Source organism: Sturnira hondurensis, unplaced genomic scaffold (assembly GCF_014824575.4).
Source record: "Sturnira hondurensis isolate 20B ecotype Veracruz unplaced genomic scaffold, ASM1482457v3 Scaffold0019216, whole genome shotgun sequence".
Taxonomy (NCBI): domain Eukaryota; kingdom Metazoa; phylum Chordata; class Mammalia; order Chiroptera; family Phyllostomidae; genus Sturnira; species Sturnira hondurensis.
The window spans coordinates 1,017,223-1,034,172 of NW_028091847.1; the positions used below are offsets into that span (position 1 = coordinate 1,017,223).

Below are 16,950 nucleotides of genomic sequence, written 5' to 3' on the forward strand. Positions count from 1 at the left end.
CTGTGTGGTATGTGTTTGTACTGTACACGTTGCTAACTTTCAGTTCCCCTTGCCAGTGGTAATCTGGTTCTGCTGAAAGTCAGACACTCCAAAATGGTGTTTTAGCTCTTCCAGGCTAAATATTATTTTTCAGAAGCCAGATTTTAACTTCAACCTTTTCCCTCTCTATGCTTGCTTTATAGTGGGGTTGCGAACAATGCCTAAGAGCTATGAGGTGGGCACTAGGAAAGCCGTAGGCGAGGAGTGGAGCGCTCACCTAGGCCGTACCCGAATAGTCAGGAGGAGACTAAAACAAAGTGTAACAACGGTGGTCTCTTCCTTTTGGGTGTGTGTCTAATGAAAGAGCCACAGGAATGGCTTGCCAGCACCTGTTTTTTCCTGGCTGCAGGAAAACCAGTCATGTAAAGTCTTCTTTTCCCTAAAGTCCTGACACATGCTGAGATTTGTGAAGGCAGCTCCCAGGACACAACCAGTGCCTTTAAGAAAAGATGAACAACCCTGGCTGGTGTAGCTCAGTGGATTGATCAGGGGCCTGTGAACCAAAGGATCGCAGGTTCAATCCCCAGTCAGGGCCCATGCCTGGGTTGCAGGCCAGGTCCCCAGTGTGGGGTGTGCAGGAGGCAACCCCGCATTAATATTTCTCTCTTCTCCCTCCTTTCCTCACTGTCTAAAAAGAAACAAAATCTTAATAAAAGGTGAACAAAAAACCAGTGAAGAACACCTTTTGTTGAATTCCACACATTTGCTTTGGTAGTCACTCTGCTCCCATTGTTGTATAGTCGGTTGTTTGACAAGGGGAGTTGGCAGTAGAGACCAACACAGTGCAGGGGACCTGTCAGTTCGGAGACCACAGGGGACCCAGATGAGGGAGGGCATTTTGAGACTTTACCACAAAAATGAAATTATTGTGCTCCAAATTGATAGGGAATTCAAATTATTGCAATAAAGAATTGAAGTGAGTCTTCCCCTTTCAGGAGCCTGAGAAAGGGTCATTGGAGGTAAAAAGCTCCCCAGGTGATACCTCAGTGAGGCACGTCTTCCTTGTAGCTGGCACTTTCTGACGCAAGCTCCAAAGGGCCCCGTCAGCCTGGTCATGGGGCAGTGGCCAGGGGCCACCATCCCCTTGGGCCCTGTGAAGTGGCTGTCGTGAGTAGGTCTGACTCTGCAAGTTTCTATGCAGATGCCTTGCATTTGCTTGGGGGTTGGCTCCATGGGAAATCCTGCCATCACACTCTGGTCACACAACAGTTCATCGAAGCCTGAACTCCTTTGGGATAACAACCCTCTTCCTCAGAGCTCCCCTCTCCTGCCACCTGTCCCTCAGAAGCGTTCCAGGGTGCGTGGGGTCCTCTACTCGGGGGCCTGGAGCACTGGCTGTAACATGCAAACAAGCGGACTATGGACTCTCGCATGCTGGTGTGAGAGGTGGGGAACACTGGGGGTGTGGATACACTGGGGCATTTATTCTGTGAAATCAAAAAAGAAAATCTTGCTGCCCGGCAAGTCACTGAATTCACACTGACAGTACAAGTCAAGGTCTTAAAAAAAGAATGTTGCATTGTTTTGGTACATTAGTCTCACAAAGTTGAAGGAAAAAGCAAGTAACCGGGACAATGTGTTAACTTTGTTCATACTGTGTTAACTTTCTGTTTATAGAAGGTGAGGGAAGAACATGCCTCTTTAACGCAGTGGGATGATGTAAATGAAGAGACACTTTTTGGAGTTCAATGTGTTAGTGATTGGAGATTATTCAGTTGGAATTGTCATCCAAGAGAGCAGTGGGTGGGGTCAAGTGGTGCCGCCCGCTGAGAGCAGGAGAACCGGGGGTGTGATCCTGTCATTTTCCACGGGGGCTGACTCCAGAACTCAAACCACCTTCTGGAAGTTAATTGTGAGCACACCAATCCTAAGCTGTGGTAGTTGTGGCTCTAAGCTGGGGCTGTGTTGAGAGGTTCTGAGGCTGTGCCCAGGCTCAGCAGGAAAGAATATGGTGACCAATAAGTAACGCTGGTCTCCAGTGTTTGGAGTATAGGTTGCTGATGGTTGTATGTGGTGGCATTTTGGTTTCTGGCTTAGTGGCAAAATATAAATATATAAATATATGTATAAATATATAAATATATATTTTAAAATATATAAATAAATAAATACACACACGCACACACACGCGCACACACACACACACCCACACACACACACACATATATATATATATATATGTATATATGTATATAATCTCTAAGAGCAGAGGCAGAATCACTAGGTTTCCAAGTATTGTGTTCAATTTTGGAGAATTCAGTTCCAGGAACTTCAAGTAGGAACATTTAAAGGGGAAAATGGGAGACGTAGGGGATGGGGAAAAAGAGTATTTGACCAATAAGGACACATGTACACCGAAAGGATGTCCATGCTCCACCCTGGGGGAGGGCATTTAAAATTGGGTTGGGCCCTGGCTGGTGTAGCTCAGTGGATTGAGTGCAGGCCTGTGAACCAAACAACTGCAGTTCGATTCCCAGTCAGGGCACATGCCTGGGTTGCAGGCCAGTTGCCAGCAGGAGACCCACGAGAGGCAGCCATACATTGATGTTTCCCTCTCTCCTTCCCTTTCCTTCCCCTCTAAAGATGAAAAAATAAAATCTTAAAATAAAATAAAATAAAATTGGGTTGGTACCAGGAAAAACCAAAGCCATCAAATCTATTACTTTGGGTACAAGGGAAATTTAGCAAAAAGAGGCCCCGAAATGGATGTCCAGTACTAATTGAATTCTACTAAAAATATCCTTCATTCTTTTTTTAAAAGATTTTAAAAATTTATTTATCTTTAGAGGGGAAGGGAAGGAGAGAAGGAGGGAAATATCAATGTACGGTTGCCTTGTGGGTGTCCTGCTGGGAACTGGCCTGCAACCCAGGCATGTGCCCTGACTGGGAATTGAACCACCATCTTTTGGTTCGTAGGCCTGCGCTGAATCCACTGAACTACACCAGCCAGGGCAATATCCTTTATTCTTGAAGGATGGATTTGTTGATGCTAAAGTTTTAAACTATCTGAACCTCAGCAGGCCAGACCAGGTCATCTTACTGCAGAGCCAGCATCTCCACCTCTCTCCACAGGTGCTCCCCGCCATCTTGCAAACAGTTCTAAACTTCAAGCTCCATTATCATTTCAAGTGAATGCAGGCTTCTCAGTGTGTTTGCTAGGCAATGTTTAAGAGGAATTGTTATTCAGCGTACATAATCTAGAAATAGATGGAAATCAGAAACAAAGGTCTACCTGCAACACAAATGAAAACTCAGTTGTCTTGCAGTCAGTCAAAAACATGCAAAATGAATAGGGACATTTATCCCAAAGGGGTTAAACTTTTGGTCATGAAGCTTCAAACCACAGCCCCGTGGCATTCCTTAAAGCACTGTTGCTCATGCATTGGGACTGAAGAATTTGCTCTTAAATTCCCCGAGCTCCTGATTCCAGGCTCTTTGGGTGACTGTGGAGTCCTCAAACACACCAATTCACTACTGTCCTGGTGACCTTGGGCAGGCAGGAAAGGGCAGGGCGGGACAGAGAGGGCATCTCTCTTGTTAACCTAAAGACATCGTTCTTCCCTGAAGCCTTTGGTCACTCCTACTAACAAGTCAATGAAAATGTTCAGTGTGGAACTTCGTTCAGCGCTTGCTGATACGGCGAATGACTAAAGATTCAACGCTGTGCACTCCCCCAGCATGCTCACAACTGCGTGTCCAGACAGGTGTACGGCATTGCCATGCCAATAGTGACCATGGGGAATCAAAACTTATCAGAAGTAGGTGTCGGGTCGGGTTTTCTAGGAAGATCGTGACCGAAAGGTGTCACATTTCTCTTTTTGCCAACCTAGGGGGGCAAGAACCGGGCTGGCTGAAGCGTCAGCGTGTCACATCGGATGGAGAGAGAGCTCAGAGTTGCAGCCCCTCTGTCCCAGAAATGCCAAACCAGAGAGGCTCATGGCATCGTGCCGTCAGAAAACAGGGCTCTTTGGGCAGCACTTTTCCAGCCCTGTGAGTGTCTAAGTGGCCAGGCTTCTCTAAAATATCTCTAGTCTTGTTATAGGATGATGCCAAAAGTATGTATATATTTTCCTTTTAGTTTCCCTGCTACCCCCAACTAGGAGAAAACAGGTTGGTGTTGTGGAATCTGGCAGGGGCAAGATGACCAGCTCTGCTAACAGGTGCTGGGATACCGAGCCCGCGGGCCCCACGCGGAAATCCTCTGTGTCTGTTCCTCATAGGACATTAAATAACTCTCTTTTGGCTTCTAGTGTAGTCTCATGATTTTATTTCTTAAGAAACTTGAGAAAGGTTACAGCTTTTGAACTATTTGTCCATCGACTCATTCATCGGCCCGCCCAGGCGCTGTCGGGTAAGTCAGAATCACCACCTACCAACTGGGCTCTGGGGCAGAACACACGTCCTCCGGTGATTGTTGCTGAACACAGAACGAGGCGGGGAAGAGGGGGGGGGCGCCTAAGGTGAACACGGGAGAGCTCCCAAGGGGCAGTTCCATTTTCATAAAAATCATAAAAATTCATGATAACTCATGGTTAGCAATAAACACAATCATTGTGCTACATTGTAAACCACACCTTCTGATCGACAGAAAATGAGAATAATTATTATAAAATAAAATAACAATGATAATAATGCCATAACTTAAGATCTTTCATGTAGTCCAGCTACAGAATTTATACAAAATGGAATAATTTAATGCAAACAATACTGCTCTCTGTATAAGTTAAACATTTTTCCTTCATTTACCTAAGATCTATAAATTATAGACACTGACTTTTAAATTAATATCTCAACATAAATTGTAAACAAAAGGAGGGGTCAAATAAGCAAAAGGAACTGCTCTAAATTCCCTCCTGCCTTTCCTGTTGGGCTGATGCAGTCAGTGACGCCAGGCAGGGCAGTGCCCCGTCCGCACGGGGAAGGGTCCATCCCTGCACACGCAGTCTTTCCTAAGGGCGAGAGTGCTGCTGTGTCAGAGTGCGTCCACCTTCAGCAGATCTGAGCCTGGAGACGTTGTTTGACAGAGACAGGAACCAGGCCAACACCTGTTTTTTGTGTAAAATTCTACAGAAAAATTAGCTTAAAGCTGAGGTACCGTGGAGTACTTTGGGATGCTTTTCAGAGCCCAGGACCCTGGACAGGAAGGAGCTCATGCCTTGGGCCAGGTGAAATCTTCCTAATTGCTGCTCAGCATCAGCTGTTCTTTCCACAAAATGCCAAATCCAATTATTTAAAACTGCACTGACCCAAAGAGAAGTAAAATATATTTTACAAATAGCATTTAACAAAAAATGCTATTGTGGTGCGGGGGGACAGTGCTGCCTTTTGCAAGTTGCTTATTTTGCTTTTATTCTGATAGTGGTAGACAGGCACTAAAGCTCACAGGGTAGAAGGGGTTAATGAGTAAAGCCAGGGGATGGTTTGGGACTGGACACCAGGGAGACTCACACACGTCCTAGCTGCCTTCGAAGTCTGTTCTCCTGTTTAAATCAATATGATTCTAGGAGACAAGCCACCTGGTTCCAGAGAGGGGCGACTCCAGCTTCCCCAGAAGCTGGACAGAGGCAGCCCGACAACGACCGGCACAGACTTCGCACACGCTTCTCTGACGCTGCTGTCAGTTTCCATTTTCGCTCATCCCTCTCTCCTCCACGGCGCCCCCCTTTCCTGATCAAAGTGGTCAGTGGGTGAAAAGGAAATGGCTACAAGAAAATGGCACATTGATCAAGGTGACATGTTTGTCAAGGTAATGACAATGACAGCATGTAAAGGGTAAGTATTTGTCTAGGAAGGTTTGACTCTAGCTGTAAGTCTCGCAACCAAATGCTGCTTAAAAGTTTGAAAAAATGAAACCAGTTCTCACATACACAGTTTTCTTTCCCACCTGCAGGCAGCACATGGCCTCAAAGACCTTGGGTGCAATATATGGTCACCAGACTCGTCTAGGTCCTTTCTGTCGCCCATTGGACGAGCTGGTCAAACCTACTGTGGTCGGATCACAGGTACCTGGGATGGCTTTTCCCTTGCTGTTCTTTGTTTTCTAAAATGCTCAACACGTCTTGCTCTGGCTCTTCTTCAGTCACTCTGGTCAAAAGAACTGGTCCCCTGTTCGAGTAGCAATAATACATCTTGGCCCCACATATTCCCAAGAATGTAGCTCCTAAATTCCACTTCTTTCTTTTCTTTTTTTCCTTTCTTTCTCTTTTTTGCAAGAAATTATTGTGTCTCTTTCTATATATCATATACAGTTCAATCTTTACAGTACAAAGTGTTAAAATGTCAAACAAAAATAAATATCCATGTTACAGTAGCTAGAATATTCAGTAAAGTAGATCCCTGCCATTCTGGATTGAAATGTTCAGCGAGACTTAATCTCATGTGGATATTTTTTCCCAGAGATTTGCGGAGTCTCATGTTCCTGTTATTGCAGCTCATTTCTAGGGACAAGAAGGACGGGGCGGCTCCCTTCCCAGACCAGCAGAGCAGGGAGGGGGCGGGAGGGGGCGGGGGCGGGCGGGTCTGCGACCCAGTGGTATCCGGACACCTTCAGAGTGGCGACCCCCCTACCACGTGGCAGAGCCGTAGTGCTTGCTGGTCCTCACTGTGGCGTCGGAACACCCCCCATCTGAGGAGTCACAGTCCGAGTCTTCAAACTGCATAGGATTCTGCGAATTCAAGACAGAATAAAACTGTAAGTCATTTCTGCAGTTGCTCAGCAAACATGTACATGGAATACCTCCCACATGACAGCCACTGGGCTGGCGGGGTGGGGAAGGGGACTACAGAGACGGAAGAGACCAAGTCCCGTCCTTGTGGGGCTTACGGAGAAAAAAGACCTAAAGAAGGTGATCGTGCCAACAACAAGGATGATGACAGTCATAGCAGCGCCGCCATGGCCCTTTTACGTGGAGCTTACTCCGCTCTAGGCAGTGCTGTAAGTGCTTGACCTCTACTAATCCACTTAACCCAGACCACACCCCTGTGACACAGAGGCTGTTACCGTGCCCAGTTTACCCAGGAGAAAACTGACCTTCGGAAAAGTGAAGTGGCTTGCCCAACATCACACAGTAAGTGCAAAGGCCGGGGTTTGTATCTGGCCAGTCAGACTCCTGGGTGCACAGTTTCAACCACGGTGTTACCCTGCCTCTCGAAAGGCAGTCCTAGATATGAGCTAAAGTGTTGCATGTGCTCTAACAGCATCAGCAGGGGACAGTGGGGACATGGAAGGGGGAGGCTCCTACCCTTAACCCGACTGGGAGGTGGGGCCGGGAGGAGGTGATGTTTGAGTTAAATCTTGGAAAGAAGGGTTCCTGAGTAGTTCAACGCTGGTGCCTCCTTTGGGAGAACTGTGCTCGTTCTGGGGAGCTCTGCTGGTCTGCGTGCTTTCACTCACTTCGTGGGGGCAGCTGTGCGTCATGTACTAAATGATGTTTGTAAAGGACCACGGGACTGGAGCATGTTGTAACTCAAAAGAGCGACAGGAAGGGAACCGTGATGAGAGGGGAAGGAGGGAGAGGCCCCACCTCATAGCCACGTTCTTCCACACACAGCTTGCCCAGAGACATCTGAGTCTTCACGCGGCGCACGGCACACTCCTTGTCGGAGAGCCCATCTGAGTGCGAGGATATCTCAATGGGAATCTCTGGCGTCTGGGACAGCAGGTCATCTAGCTTCTCTGCCAGGCGGTCTTCCAGTTTATCAACCAACTCATCAGGACTGTTTGAGTGGTCACTGGTATTTCCTTCCTCTCCATCAGACACTGAGAAATTCTCAGAGCTAAAGGTTGAATATGACTGGCAGCTTCTGATACAGCGATGGGGCCTGGAACCACAAAGAACCAGAGGAACTCAGTCACCAGAACAGCTCCTTGCCTTGCCGTGTCTGTCAATCTTAGCCCTGGTGGGAGGTCACCTAATTTTTTCCCTGTCCTTCAGGGAGATTCAAATTCAGATAGGTTGAAACTATTTCATTTTAAAGCAACCGAGAGAAAAATTAATATGTTTATGTGGCTAAACGCCAAAGCTGATGGCTACCACTGGCCTTGAAAAAAGTCAGCCTTGCTAATCATACTGTGTATACCTGTGCATGGTATGGAAATGTTCAAAATGAAATTATGCTTCTTATTCACAGGGTCCCAGATTCCCACAGGTGAAAGCGACTTTGGAGATTTTCTGGTCTAACTCTTCCCCAGATCAGAAAACTAGGGCCAGAGAAGGGAAGTGATTTGTTCAAGGTCGCCATCAGCAAAGGCAGAGCTGCGGCTTGGGTAGGTCTGTTTACACCCACTCAGTGTCTTTTTCTACCTCACTCCACCCCGGGTGCACTGCCCACTGACATGGCAGCCCTGGAAAGACGGCCTTCACCACCCTGTCAACCCCTCCCCAAGAGAAATGAGCTTGGAAGGGACATTCACTGTGCAGCTGTGGGCAATGCCCAGCCCATCAGTGGCTCATTGCAGTCAACATCTGGGTTTTGCTCTGACAAGGCAAAGTTTGGGGCGGGGGGAAGAATTTGTGAAAGTTCCTCATGCTTATACTGGTATAAAAACAAAACATAACAGCCCTGCTTGGTATAGTTCAGTGGATTGAGCGCGGGCCTGCAAACCAGACAATTGCAGTTCGATTCCCAGTCAGGGCACATGCCTGGATTGCAGGCCAGTTCCTGGCAGGGGACCCAGGAGAGGCAACCATACATTGATATTTCTCTCCCTTTCTCCTTTCCTTCCTCCCTAAATAAATAAAATCTTAAAAAAAAAACAAAACATAACAAATAATAAAGACTGCCCTTTCTCTGGCATTGTCTGATCTCTCTGTATTTCTTAGTACAAAGTGATTTCAATGGCACAGGATCTGAGCCAGGGTGATGACTGGCCAGGTGGTGGGCTGGGGGAGGGGGGTCAAGGTCACATGAGTAGATGTGGGAACCAGAAGTGGACATAAGATTCACACAACTCCTCAAAGATGGTAATCCAGAAGGAAGATGGGGGAATGTTATAACATAAAAAGCAAAACTATGTGGTAAAAACATACATATAATTTGCATCCCAGCCACTAAAGAAAGGTGGGAAGCCAGTGGGTGGGCTGAGTTCATCGTGTGTCATAGGAACCAAAGCAGGAAGTAACATCGTTGTGATGCCAGTAGAACCACGTTCCTTTCACTCAGGCTCAGTCCGGATGCACAGGAGAAAACAGTGTCCGAGGAGACGGCAAGGGCTTCATGGCAGGAGTGGCTCAGGGGATGCGAACAGATTTTGATTTTGTGCATTGCATGGGGACCCAGAGTACAGTTTACCAGAGGACTAGGAGTCCTTTGGTTTGCAGGGATTTCTGTTTCCCAGCAGGTATACAAACCTTCCTACGGCTCTACTCTTAAAGAATGAAATGCTTATTAGCAGAAAAGGCCTCTTGGGAGGAAAACTACCTTCCCTACTCCTACATAGGATTAGCTCTTCAATCCTACAAGAAAATTGCTATTGCTGATTCAGCAGGAAGCCCCTCCTAAGGCTGAAGGGGGACTCGACTCATCTAATCTCACTGTAATTAATTTGAGGTATAAGTCCAAGGCATGGAGAGTGCCAGGGACTGACCTGGGTACCCCCACCCCAATTCATATGTTGAAACCCTAAGCTCCAATGTGACTAAATCTGGAGACAGGGTCTTTAGGAGGTAATTAAGGTTGAGATCCCATAGGTGGGGCCCTAATCCTATAGGATCTGGCCTTATAAAAAGAAGAGGGGCAAGACAAGAAGATAGAGGCATAGACAGACATGTCTTGCCTCTTCGAATAACCACATTAAAATTACAACTAAAATATAGAACAACCATGAGTCAGGACCATCACAAATCAAGCTGAATGGAAGTCTGACAACTATGGCATTAAAGAAACATCCACCCAGACCGATAGGAGGGGCACAGACAGAACAGGCTCGTCCCATACACACGTGGATAAAAACTTGGGGAGGTTATCTCAGGAGCAAGGAGTCCCAGCTCCATACCAGGCCCCCCAGCCCAGGGTTCCAGTGCCAGGAAGATAAGTCCCCATAATAACTTCTGGCTGTAAAGCCAGCAGGGATTGAGTCGGTGGAAGAAACTGCTAAAGCCCCAAGTAGTTCCTCTTAAAGAGCCCACACACGGACTGACCTACTCAGACTCACTCCCTCTGAGCTCTAGTACTGGGGTAGCAGCTTGAAAGGCACCAGTGGTACACAGGGAGAAACTGGTGTCTGGCATCAAGGTGAGCAAAAGCCACTGTCCCTTTGCTAAACCACCTCCCGCACAGAGCTGGTAAGATGGCGCCATATCTGAGACTCCATCAACATGGTGGACACTGTGTGACCCACCCTGGAGATCTCCAAAGGCTCTAACCCACTCAACTTATCCCACACAAGCTGCTTTTCCAGAAGAATGGCTGGTTTTGGCTCCTAAATCCTATCAAACAAGTAACAGCTGGCTTTGGTGAGTCCTAGCAGCAGCCAGATAGATTCACAGCTTGGCTTCACCTGGGAATCTCCAAGCCCAGCACAAGTAGCAGCCATCTCAGGTTGCTTTAAGCTCAGGCAGGGTGCCCCAGGCAAAACTAAGATGGGGGTTAACTTTGGCTTCCAACAACCAGGAAATTTCAGGGCCAGCACACTCAGTGGGCAGCTACAGACCACGTCAGAGCACCACCACCCTGCCCCTGCACAGCTGGTCCTCCATGGAGGGGAGAGGTTAGAGGTAAGTGGTCACAGCCAGTCCTTGCAGCTGACTGGCCTGGGCAAATCTCTCCCACTGACCTGCCGACAGCAACCAAGGCTCACCTACAAAAGGAAGGTGTACTCAGAACACATAAAGGGCACAACTCGAGAGTAACCAGCTTGGGTGATACAGGAGGCTGTGCCGCTGGACCCTACAGGACACACCTACTACATTAGGCCACACTAACAAGACGTGGAGTCAAAGATGCTCTACCTAATACGTAGAAGCAGACATAGGGAGGCTGCCAAAATGAGGAGAAACATGGCCCAAATGAAAGAACAGATCAAAACTCCAGAAAAAGAGCTAAAGGAAATGGAGGTAAGCAATCTCTCAGATGCAGAGTTTAAAACACTGGTTATAGGGATGCTCAAGGAACCTAGTGAGGACCTCAGGAGCATAAAAAAGACCCTGTCAGAAAGAAAGGATACACTAATTAAAATAAAGAACATTTACAGGGAAACAACAGTAGAGTGGATGAAGCTGAGAATCAAATTAATGATTTTGAGCACAAGAAAGCAAAAAACAGCTAATCAGAATAACAAGACCCCCAAATGAGGACAGTATAAACAGCCCTGGGATAGCTTCAAGAGGTCCAACACATGCCTCATAGGGGTGCCAGAAGGAGAAGAGAAAGAGCAAGAAATTGAAAGTCTATCTGAAAAATCAGTGAAAGAAAACTTCTGTAATTTGGCAAAAGAAATAGACATGAAAATCCAGGAAACAGAGACTCCCAACTATGACAGATGAAAAGAGGGCCATTCCAAGACACACCATAATTAAAAGGCCAAAGGGACTGAGTGCCAGGGACTGACAGATAAAGATAAAGAGAGACTCTTACAAGCAGCAAGAAGTTAGTTACCAGATGGTTGACAGATGCAGGGGGTGTGGGGAGAACGGGTGAAGAGGTGAGGGGATTAAGAAGTACAAATCAGACTTCTGCCAAGATGGAGGCATCGGTGGAAACACTGTGCCCCCTTGCACAACCAAGTTTAAAGTCAACAAAGTTTCAGCAGCCAAAACACAGAAAATTGAACTATACAGAAGTCCGACAACAATGAACTATTCAACCAGACCGGTAAGAGGGGTGGAGCCAGCAGTGGAGCAGGGTCGGGCAAGAAAGATCTCCCTACCCAGGTGCACAGGCAGCCGTGGGTGGATCCCAGGTGTGGGGTAGCAACAGGCGGACCCAGTGAGGGCGCAAGGCAGCAGACTGACCACGGTCACATAGCAAATGCACGCAGATAAACCAGTGAAGGAGCAAGCAGTGAGACAGACTGCACAGGCCCCAGCAGCGGGAAGCAGCAGAGGGGACCACCGTTGCCCCTCTCTGACCCCGCTCCCACATATAGCGTCACAACCCAGCAACTGAGTTGCCCTGCCCTGGTGAACACCTAGGGCTCTGCCCCTCATACGTAACAGGTGCGAACAGTCCAAAATATGGCTCAAGAACTCAAAGCCTCAGAGCCGATAACTCTAAGCGACCAAGAAATAGCCAACCTATCAGATGCACAGTTCAAAATACTGGTGATCAGGATGCTCACAGAACTGGTAGATTTTAGTCACAAATTAGAGGAACAAATGAAGGCTAAACTAATTGAAATGAAGGGAAATGCACAGGAAACCAATAGTGATGGAAAGGAAACTGGGACTCAAATCAAGGGAGTGGACCAAAAGGAAGAAAAAAAATGACCAAACAGAAAAGAATGAAGAAACAAGAATTCAAGAAAATGAGGAGAGGCTTAGGAACCTCCAGGATATCTTTAAACCCTCCAACATCTGAATTATAGGAGTACCAGAAGGGGAAGAGGAAGAGCAAGTGGAAAACTTATTTGAACAAATAATAAAGGAGAACTTCCTGAATCTGGCAAAGGAAATAGACTTCCAGGAAGTCCAGGAAGCTCAGAGAGTGCCAAAGAAGTTGGACCCAAGGAGAAACACACCAAGGCACATCATAATTATATTAGCCAAGATAAGAATGAAGGAGAGAATCCTAGAAGCAGCAAGAGATAAGGGGACAGTCACCTACAAAGGAGTTCCCATCAGACTGTCAGCGGATTTCTCAAAAGAGACCTTACAGACAAGAAGGGGCTGGAAAGAAGTATTCCAAGTCATGAAATCCAAAGACCTACATCCAAGATTGCTCTATCCAGCAAAGCTTTCATTTAGAATGGAAGGGCAGATAAAGTGCTTCCCAGTCAAGGTAAAACTGAAGGAGTTCATCATCACCAAGCCCTTATTATATAAAATGTTAGAGGGACTTATTTAAGAAAAAGAAAACAAAAAATATGAACAGTGAAAGGACAGAAAACTCACAGTTATTAACAATCACACCTAGAACAAAAGCAAACTAAGAGGACAGTTAGATCAGGAGCAGAACCATAGAAATGGAGATCACATGGAGGGTTAGCAACAGGGGAGTGGGAGGAGGAGAAGGGGGGAGAAGGTACAGAGAATAAGTAGCATAGATGGTAGGTAGAAAATAGGGGGCAGGACAAGAATAGTGTGGGAAATAGAGAATCTAAAGAACTTGTGACACGTGGACATAAACTAAAGGGGGTGAATGGTGGAGGGAGGGGGTGTGCAGGGTGGAGGGAAATGAAGGGGGGAAATGGGACAACTGTAATGGCATAATCAATAAAATATATTTTTAAAAAGATTCAAAAAAGAAGTATAGCCCTGGCTGGTGTAGCTCAGTGGATTGAGCACCAGCCTGAGAACCAGAGTATTGCGGTTCAATTCCCAGTCAGGGCACATGCCTGGGTTGTAGGCCAGTTCCCAGCAGGGGACACATGAGAAGCAACCATACATTGACATTTCTCTCCCTCTCTCCCTCCCTTCCCCTCTAAAGATAAATAAATAAAATCTTTAAAAAAAAGAAGTACAAATCAGTAGTTACAGAATAGCCATAGGGACGTCAAGTTCAGTTTAGGAAATGGAGTAGCCAAAGACCTCACACTGGTGACCCATGGACATGAACAAGGTGTGGGGATTGCCTGAGGGAGCTGGGGGCCCTGGGGGGGGGCAAAAGGAGAAAAATCAGGACAACTGTAATAGCATGATCAATAAAATATAATTAAAAAAAGAAGAAGATATCTCTTTTATTCCTCCTTATCCCCTCCCCCTCCCAAACATGTAAGGACACATTAAGAAGACTGTTCTCTGCAAGCCAGGAAGAGAGTTCTCACCAAGAACCTTGATCTTGGGCTTCCCAGCCTCCAGAACTGTGATAAATAAATTTGTATTGTTTAAGCCACCTAGTCTATGGTATTTTGTTATGGCAGCCTGAGCAAATTAATTCAGAGAGGCACACTAGAAACCAATAAAATTATCCATAAAACACATGGCCCTCCCTCATAAACTGCCCACTGTATTCTCAGTTATAACCATGAATCTGCATTTATGCTCATCTTGAAATTCCCACGGAGTGAATTCTGATAAGCTGGGCCTGGCTGTGCACAGCAGCAAGGGAAACCATAAACAAGGTGAGTTCAAGTTTCCTTCCAAGGTGGCTGTTCGAAAGTGACATGCAGTGTAACAGGAAGTGCGGCAAACTGGGTTTCCCGATTACACTGAGAGCAATCGCGTGTGTTTGATGGTTTTACCTCTGTCTTCGTGGAAACTCAACTTCACTGTCCACTTCCCCTTCTTCCTCTTCTGAGGACTCATCTCCACTCTAAGGAAAACAGGAGAAAAGAGTTTCATTCCTCTCTCTCTCTCACACACACACAGTCCTTGCAAAGATGAAATCATCAAAAGGCACTGCATAGTGGCTTCCTGAGTGTCACCGTTAAATATATGCATCTCTACTCGCTCTTTAGCAACTTTTCTTGGGTGTCCATGATGACAGGCCCTGCACTTGATGCTGGAAGACATATAGAACTGAAATAAACATGATCTTCTCCCTCAGGGAGGTGAGTGACAGGGAGGGGAAGTGGGGGAAGAGGTCCTGGACACTGGGGCAGTCTCAGGTAACCATTGTCACTAATAGTTCCAGGCTTTGTCATAGAAACTGCACCAAGAATGGATCTTTCAATTGTTCAAAGCTCTTTTATGTACCAATCACTTTTTCACTGATACAGTTATTACCTTTGTACCATCTCCACTACTAAGACATACATCATTTGACCATCAGCCTGTATTGTGCTGTATTGCACGCTTCACTCTGCCATTAATACGACGCTGCATACAAAGTGGGTGTTTAGTGCATTACTGAGTCAGCGGGTTGGCGGGGTAAGGGACAGCTGAGGCCTTGTGATTGTCGGGACACTATGGTTAGTCTGGAAGCCTGGGTAAGTGTCTCGGCTGAGCAGATGATCTTCCCTCACAGGGAAGATTCTGTTTTTCTTCAAGTGCCCGGGAACAGCCCCATTGGGACCCACCGTCCTTAACCACAGTGCCTCGATGCACTGGATTGCTACAATCCCTTATGAGGTGGGTGATTGAGTCCAAGTAACTGTAGCAAAGATTGAGGATAATTTACTTTGAAAGTCAGTTCTAAAACACCTTCACTCTTACCCACTTTGTATCCTGACGTGCTTTCTGAGTAGCAAAGACAGGGATGGAGACAGCCTGACTGCTGAGATGAGCCCCTCCCCCCAGAAGTACACGTGGGAGTACAGGCCAGTGGAGAGAAGGTGGCCTGCTCTCCGGGAGGACGGGTCCAACGAGACCAGATATGGAAGGTGTGTGCTCTGTGGCCTGCAGACCCATCAGTGGCATCAAAATGGAATCAGAATGGTTCAAAGATACATGTTACTTGGGAGGGACCAGGGAATGGGTGATTGCTAAGGGGTGCAGGGTTTCTTTCTAGGCTGACAAAAATCCTCTAAAATTAGTTGTGGTAAAGGTTGTACAAGTCTGAATAAAAAGAACTGAGTTGTATAATTTAATGGAAGAACTGTTTGGTATGTGAATTACATCTCAATGACATTGTTACCAAAAATATCCATGTTACCGGTCACATGGGTCGGGGGGCGCAGAGACTGGATTAGCCCAGATCCAGTGCGCCCCCCGAAACACAACTCGATTTTCCGACCACTCAGTCAGCAGCAGCACTTTTTGTGGCGGAGGAAATACAGTTCCAAGACAGTAGCCCTCAGCGTCAACGTCTTTTCTGTTCAACGTCTAGTTGACCAAAACATCCTCAATTACATTCTAAACGCTTTCATGCCTTCAAATAAACACCTGCTGAATAATGATGATGACATGAAGCAATACTTAGAATTGAGTGGTTATCTACCGCGTGCTAAATACTTTTCATGCACAATCTTATTTTTAACTCACTAGCAAGATGAGCTCACGTTTCTTAAAAGTTTGCTATGCACCAGGCCCTGTTCTAAATGCTTCATGTGTATTAACTCATTTAATCCTCACAACGGCCAGTGAGGCAGGGCCCACTGTTAGCAGCCCATTTTAGGGGCAAGGACACTAACGTTTGTAGAAGTGCTAAGTGGAAAAGCCTTTGAACTAAGCTTTGAACTCAGGTCTGTCTGACTCCCAAGCTGGTGGGCATAACCACGGTGGTGGACTGCCCTGCAGCTAAGAGGCCCCAGGCGGCCAGTGGGCAAGCAGGCGAGGAAAAGGTTTCAGTGACTGAGAACTTACTAGCTCCTGATGGTTATTAATTAAGACAATGTTTTCCAAAATACATTGTGAAGAAAGTTAGTTCTATGGGAGATGGATGGATATCTTTAAAAGGCAGAACGGTCGAACAGGTGAGGGAGTTGCTGGATTAAACAAGGTTACTACACGGTTCCTCAGAGTCTAGCATTTGTTAATGAACACTAAGAACCTCCCAGAAGGGGGAGAGAATACTGTGTTGACCAAACCTATTTCATGGTGGGACCCTTTCTTCTTGCAACACCCCTCAGGACTAGGTCAGAGTAGTGGTTTTCAAACTATTCTGATTGCATGTTCCTAACACGTGGTTATTTATCTACTTACAAGTTACGTACATGCCAATCAGTCCATTGGTTTGGTAGTTCCCCAAGGGTATTCATAAGTTCACCACTTAAGCAGTGTGAAAAGCAAGTGTTTGAAATAAAAGAAGCGTCTGTTTAAGCTTCTGTGAGCTCATCCTTTTACAAACCGTACACTCCCATGTCCGTTGGATAGAGCGCATCCCATGATGGACTCTGACAGCCACGAAGGCAGCGGTGCACACCGCTGCCATGAC

At 46.5% G+C, this 16,950-nt stretch overlaps 1 protein-coding gene across 3 annotated transcripts in view; it reads right to left on the bottom strand.

Moving 5' to 3' along the window:
- Positions 1–4,289: 4,289 nt before the first annotated feature.
- MAP3K13 (mitogen-activated protein kinase kinase kinase 13) overlaps positions 4,290–16,950 on the bottom strand; it is a 125,785-nt gene continuing 113,124 nt past the window's right edge. For all 3 annotated transcript variants that reach the window (XM_037027635.1, XM_037027634.1, XM_037027636.1), the window contains exons 12-14: positions 14,378–14,448; positions 7,563–7,860; positions 4,290–6,704 (exon numbers count right to left, since the gene is read on the bottom strand). In XM_037027635.1, coding sequence (XP_036883530.1) covers positions 6,603–6,704; positions 7,563–7,860; positions 14,378–14,448 — 471 coding nt within the window. In that variant the 3' untranslated portion in view covers positions 4,290–6,602. The remainder of the gene's footprint in view (positions 6,705–7,562; positions 7,861–14,377; positions 14,449–16,950) is intronic.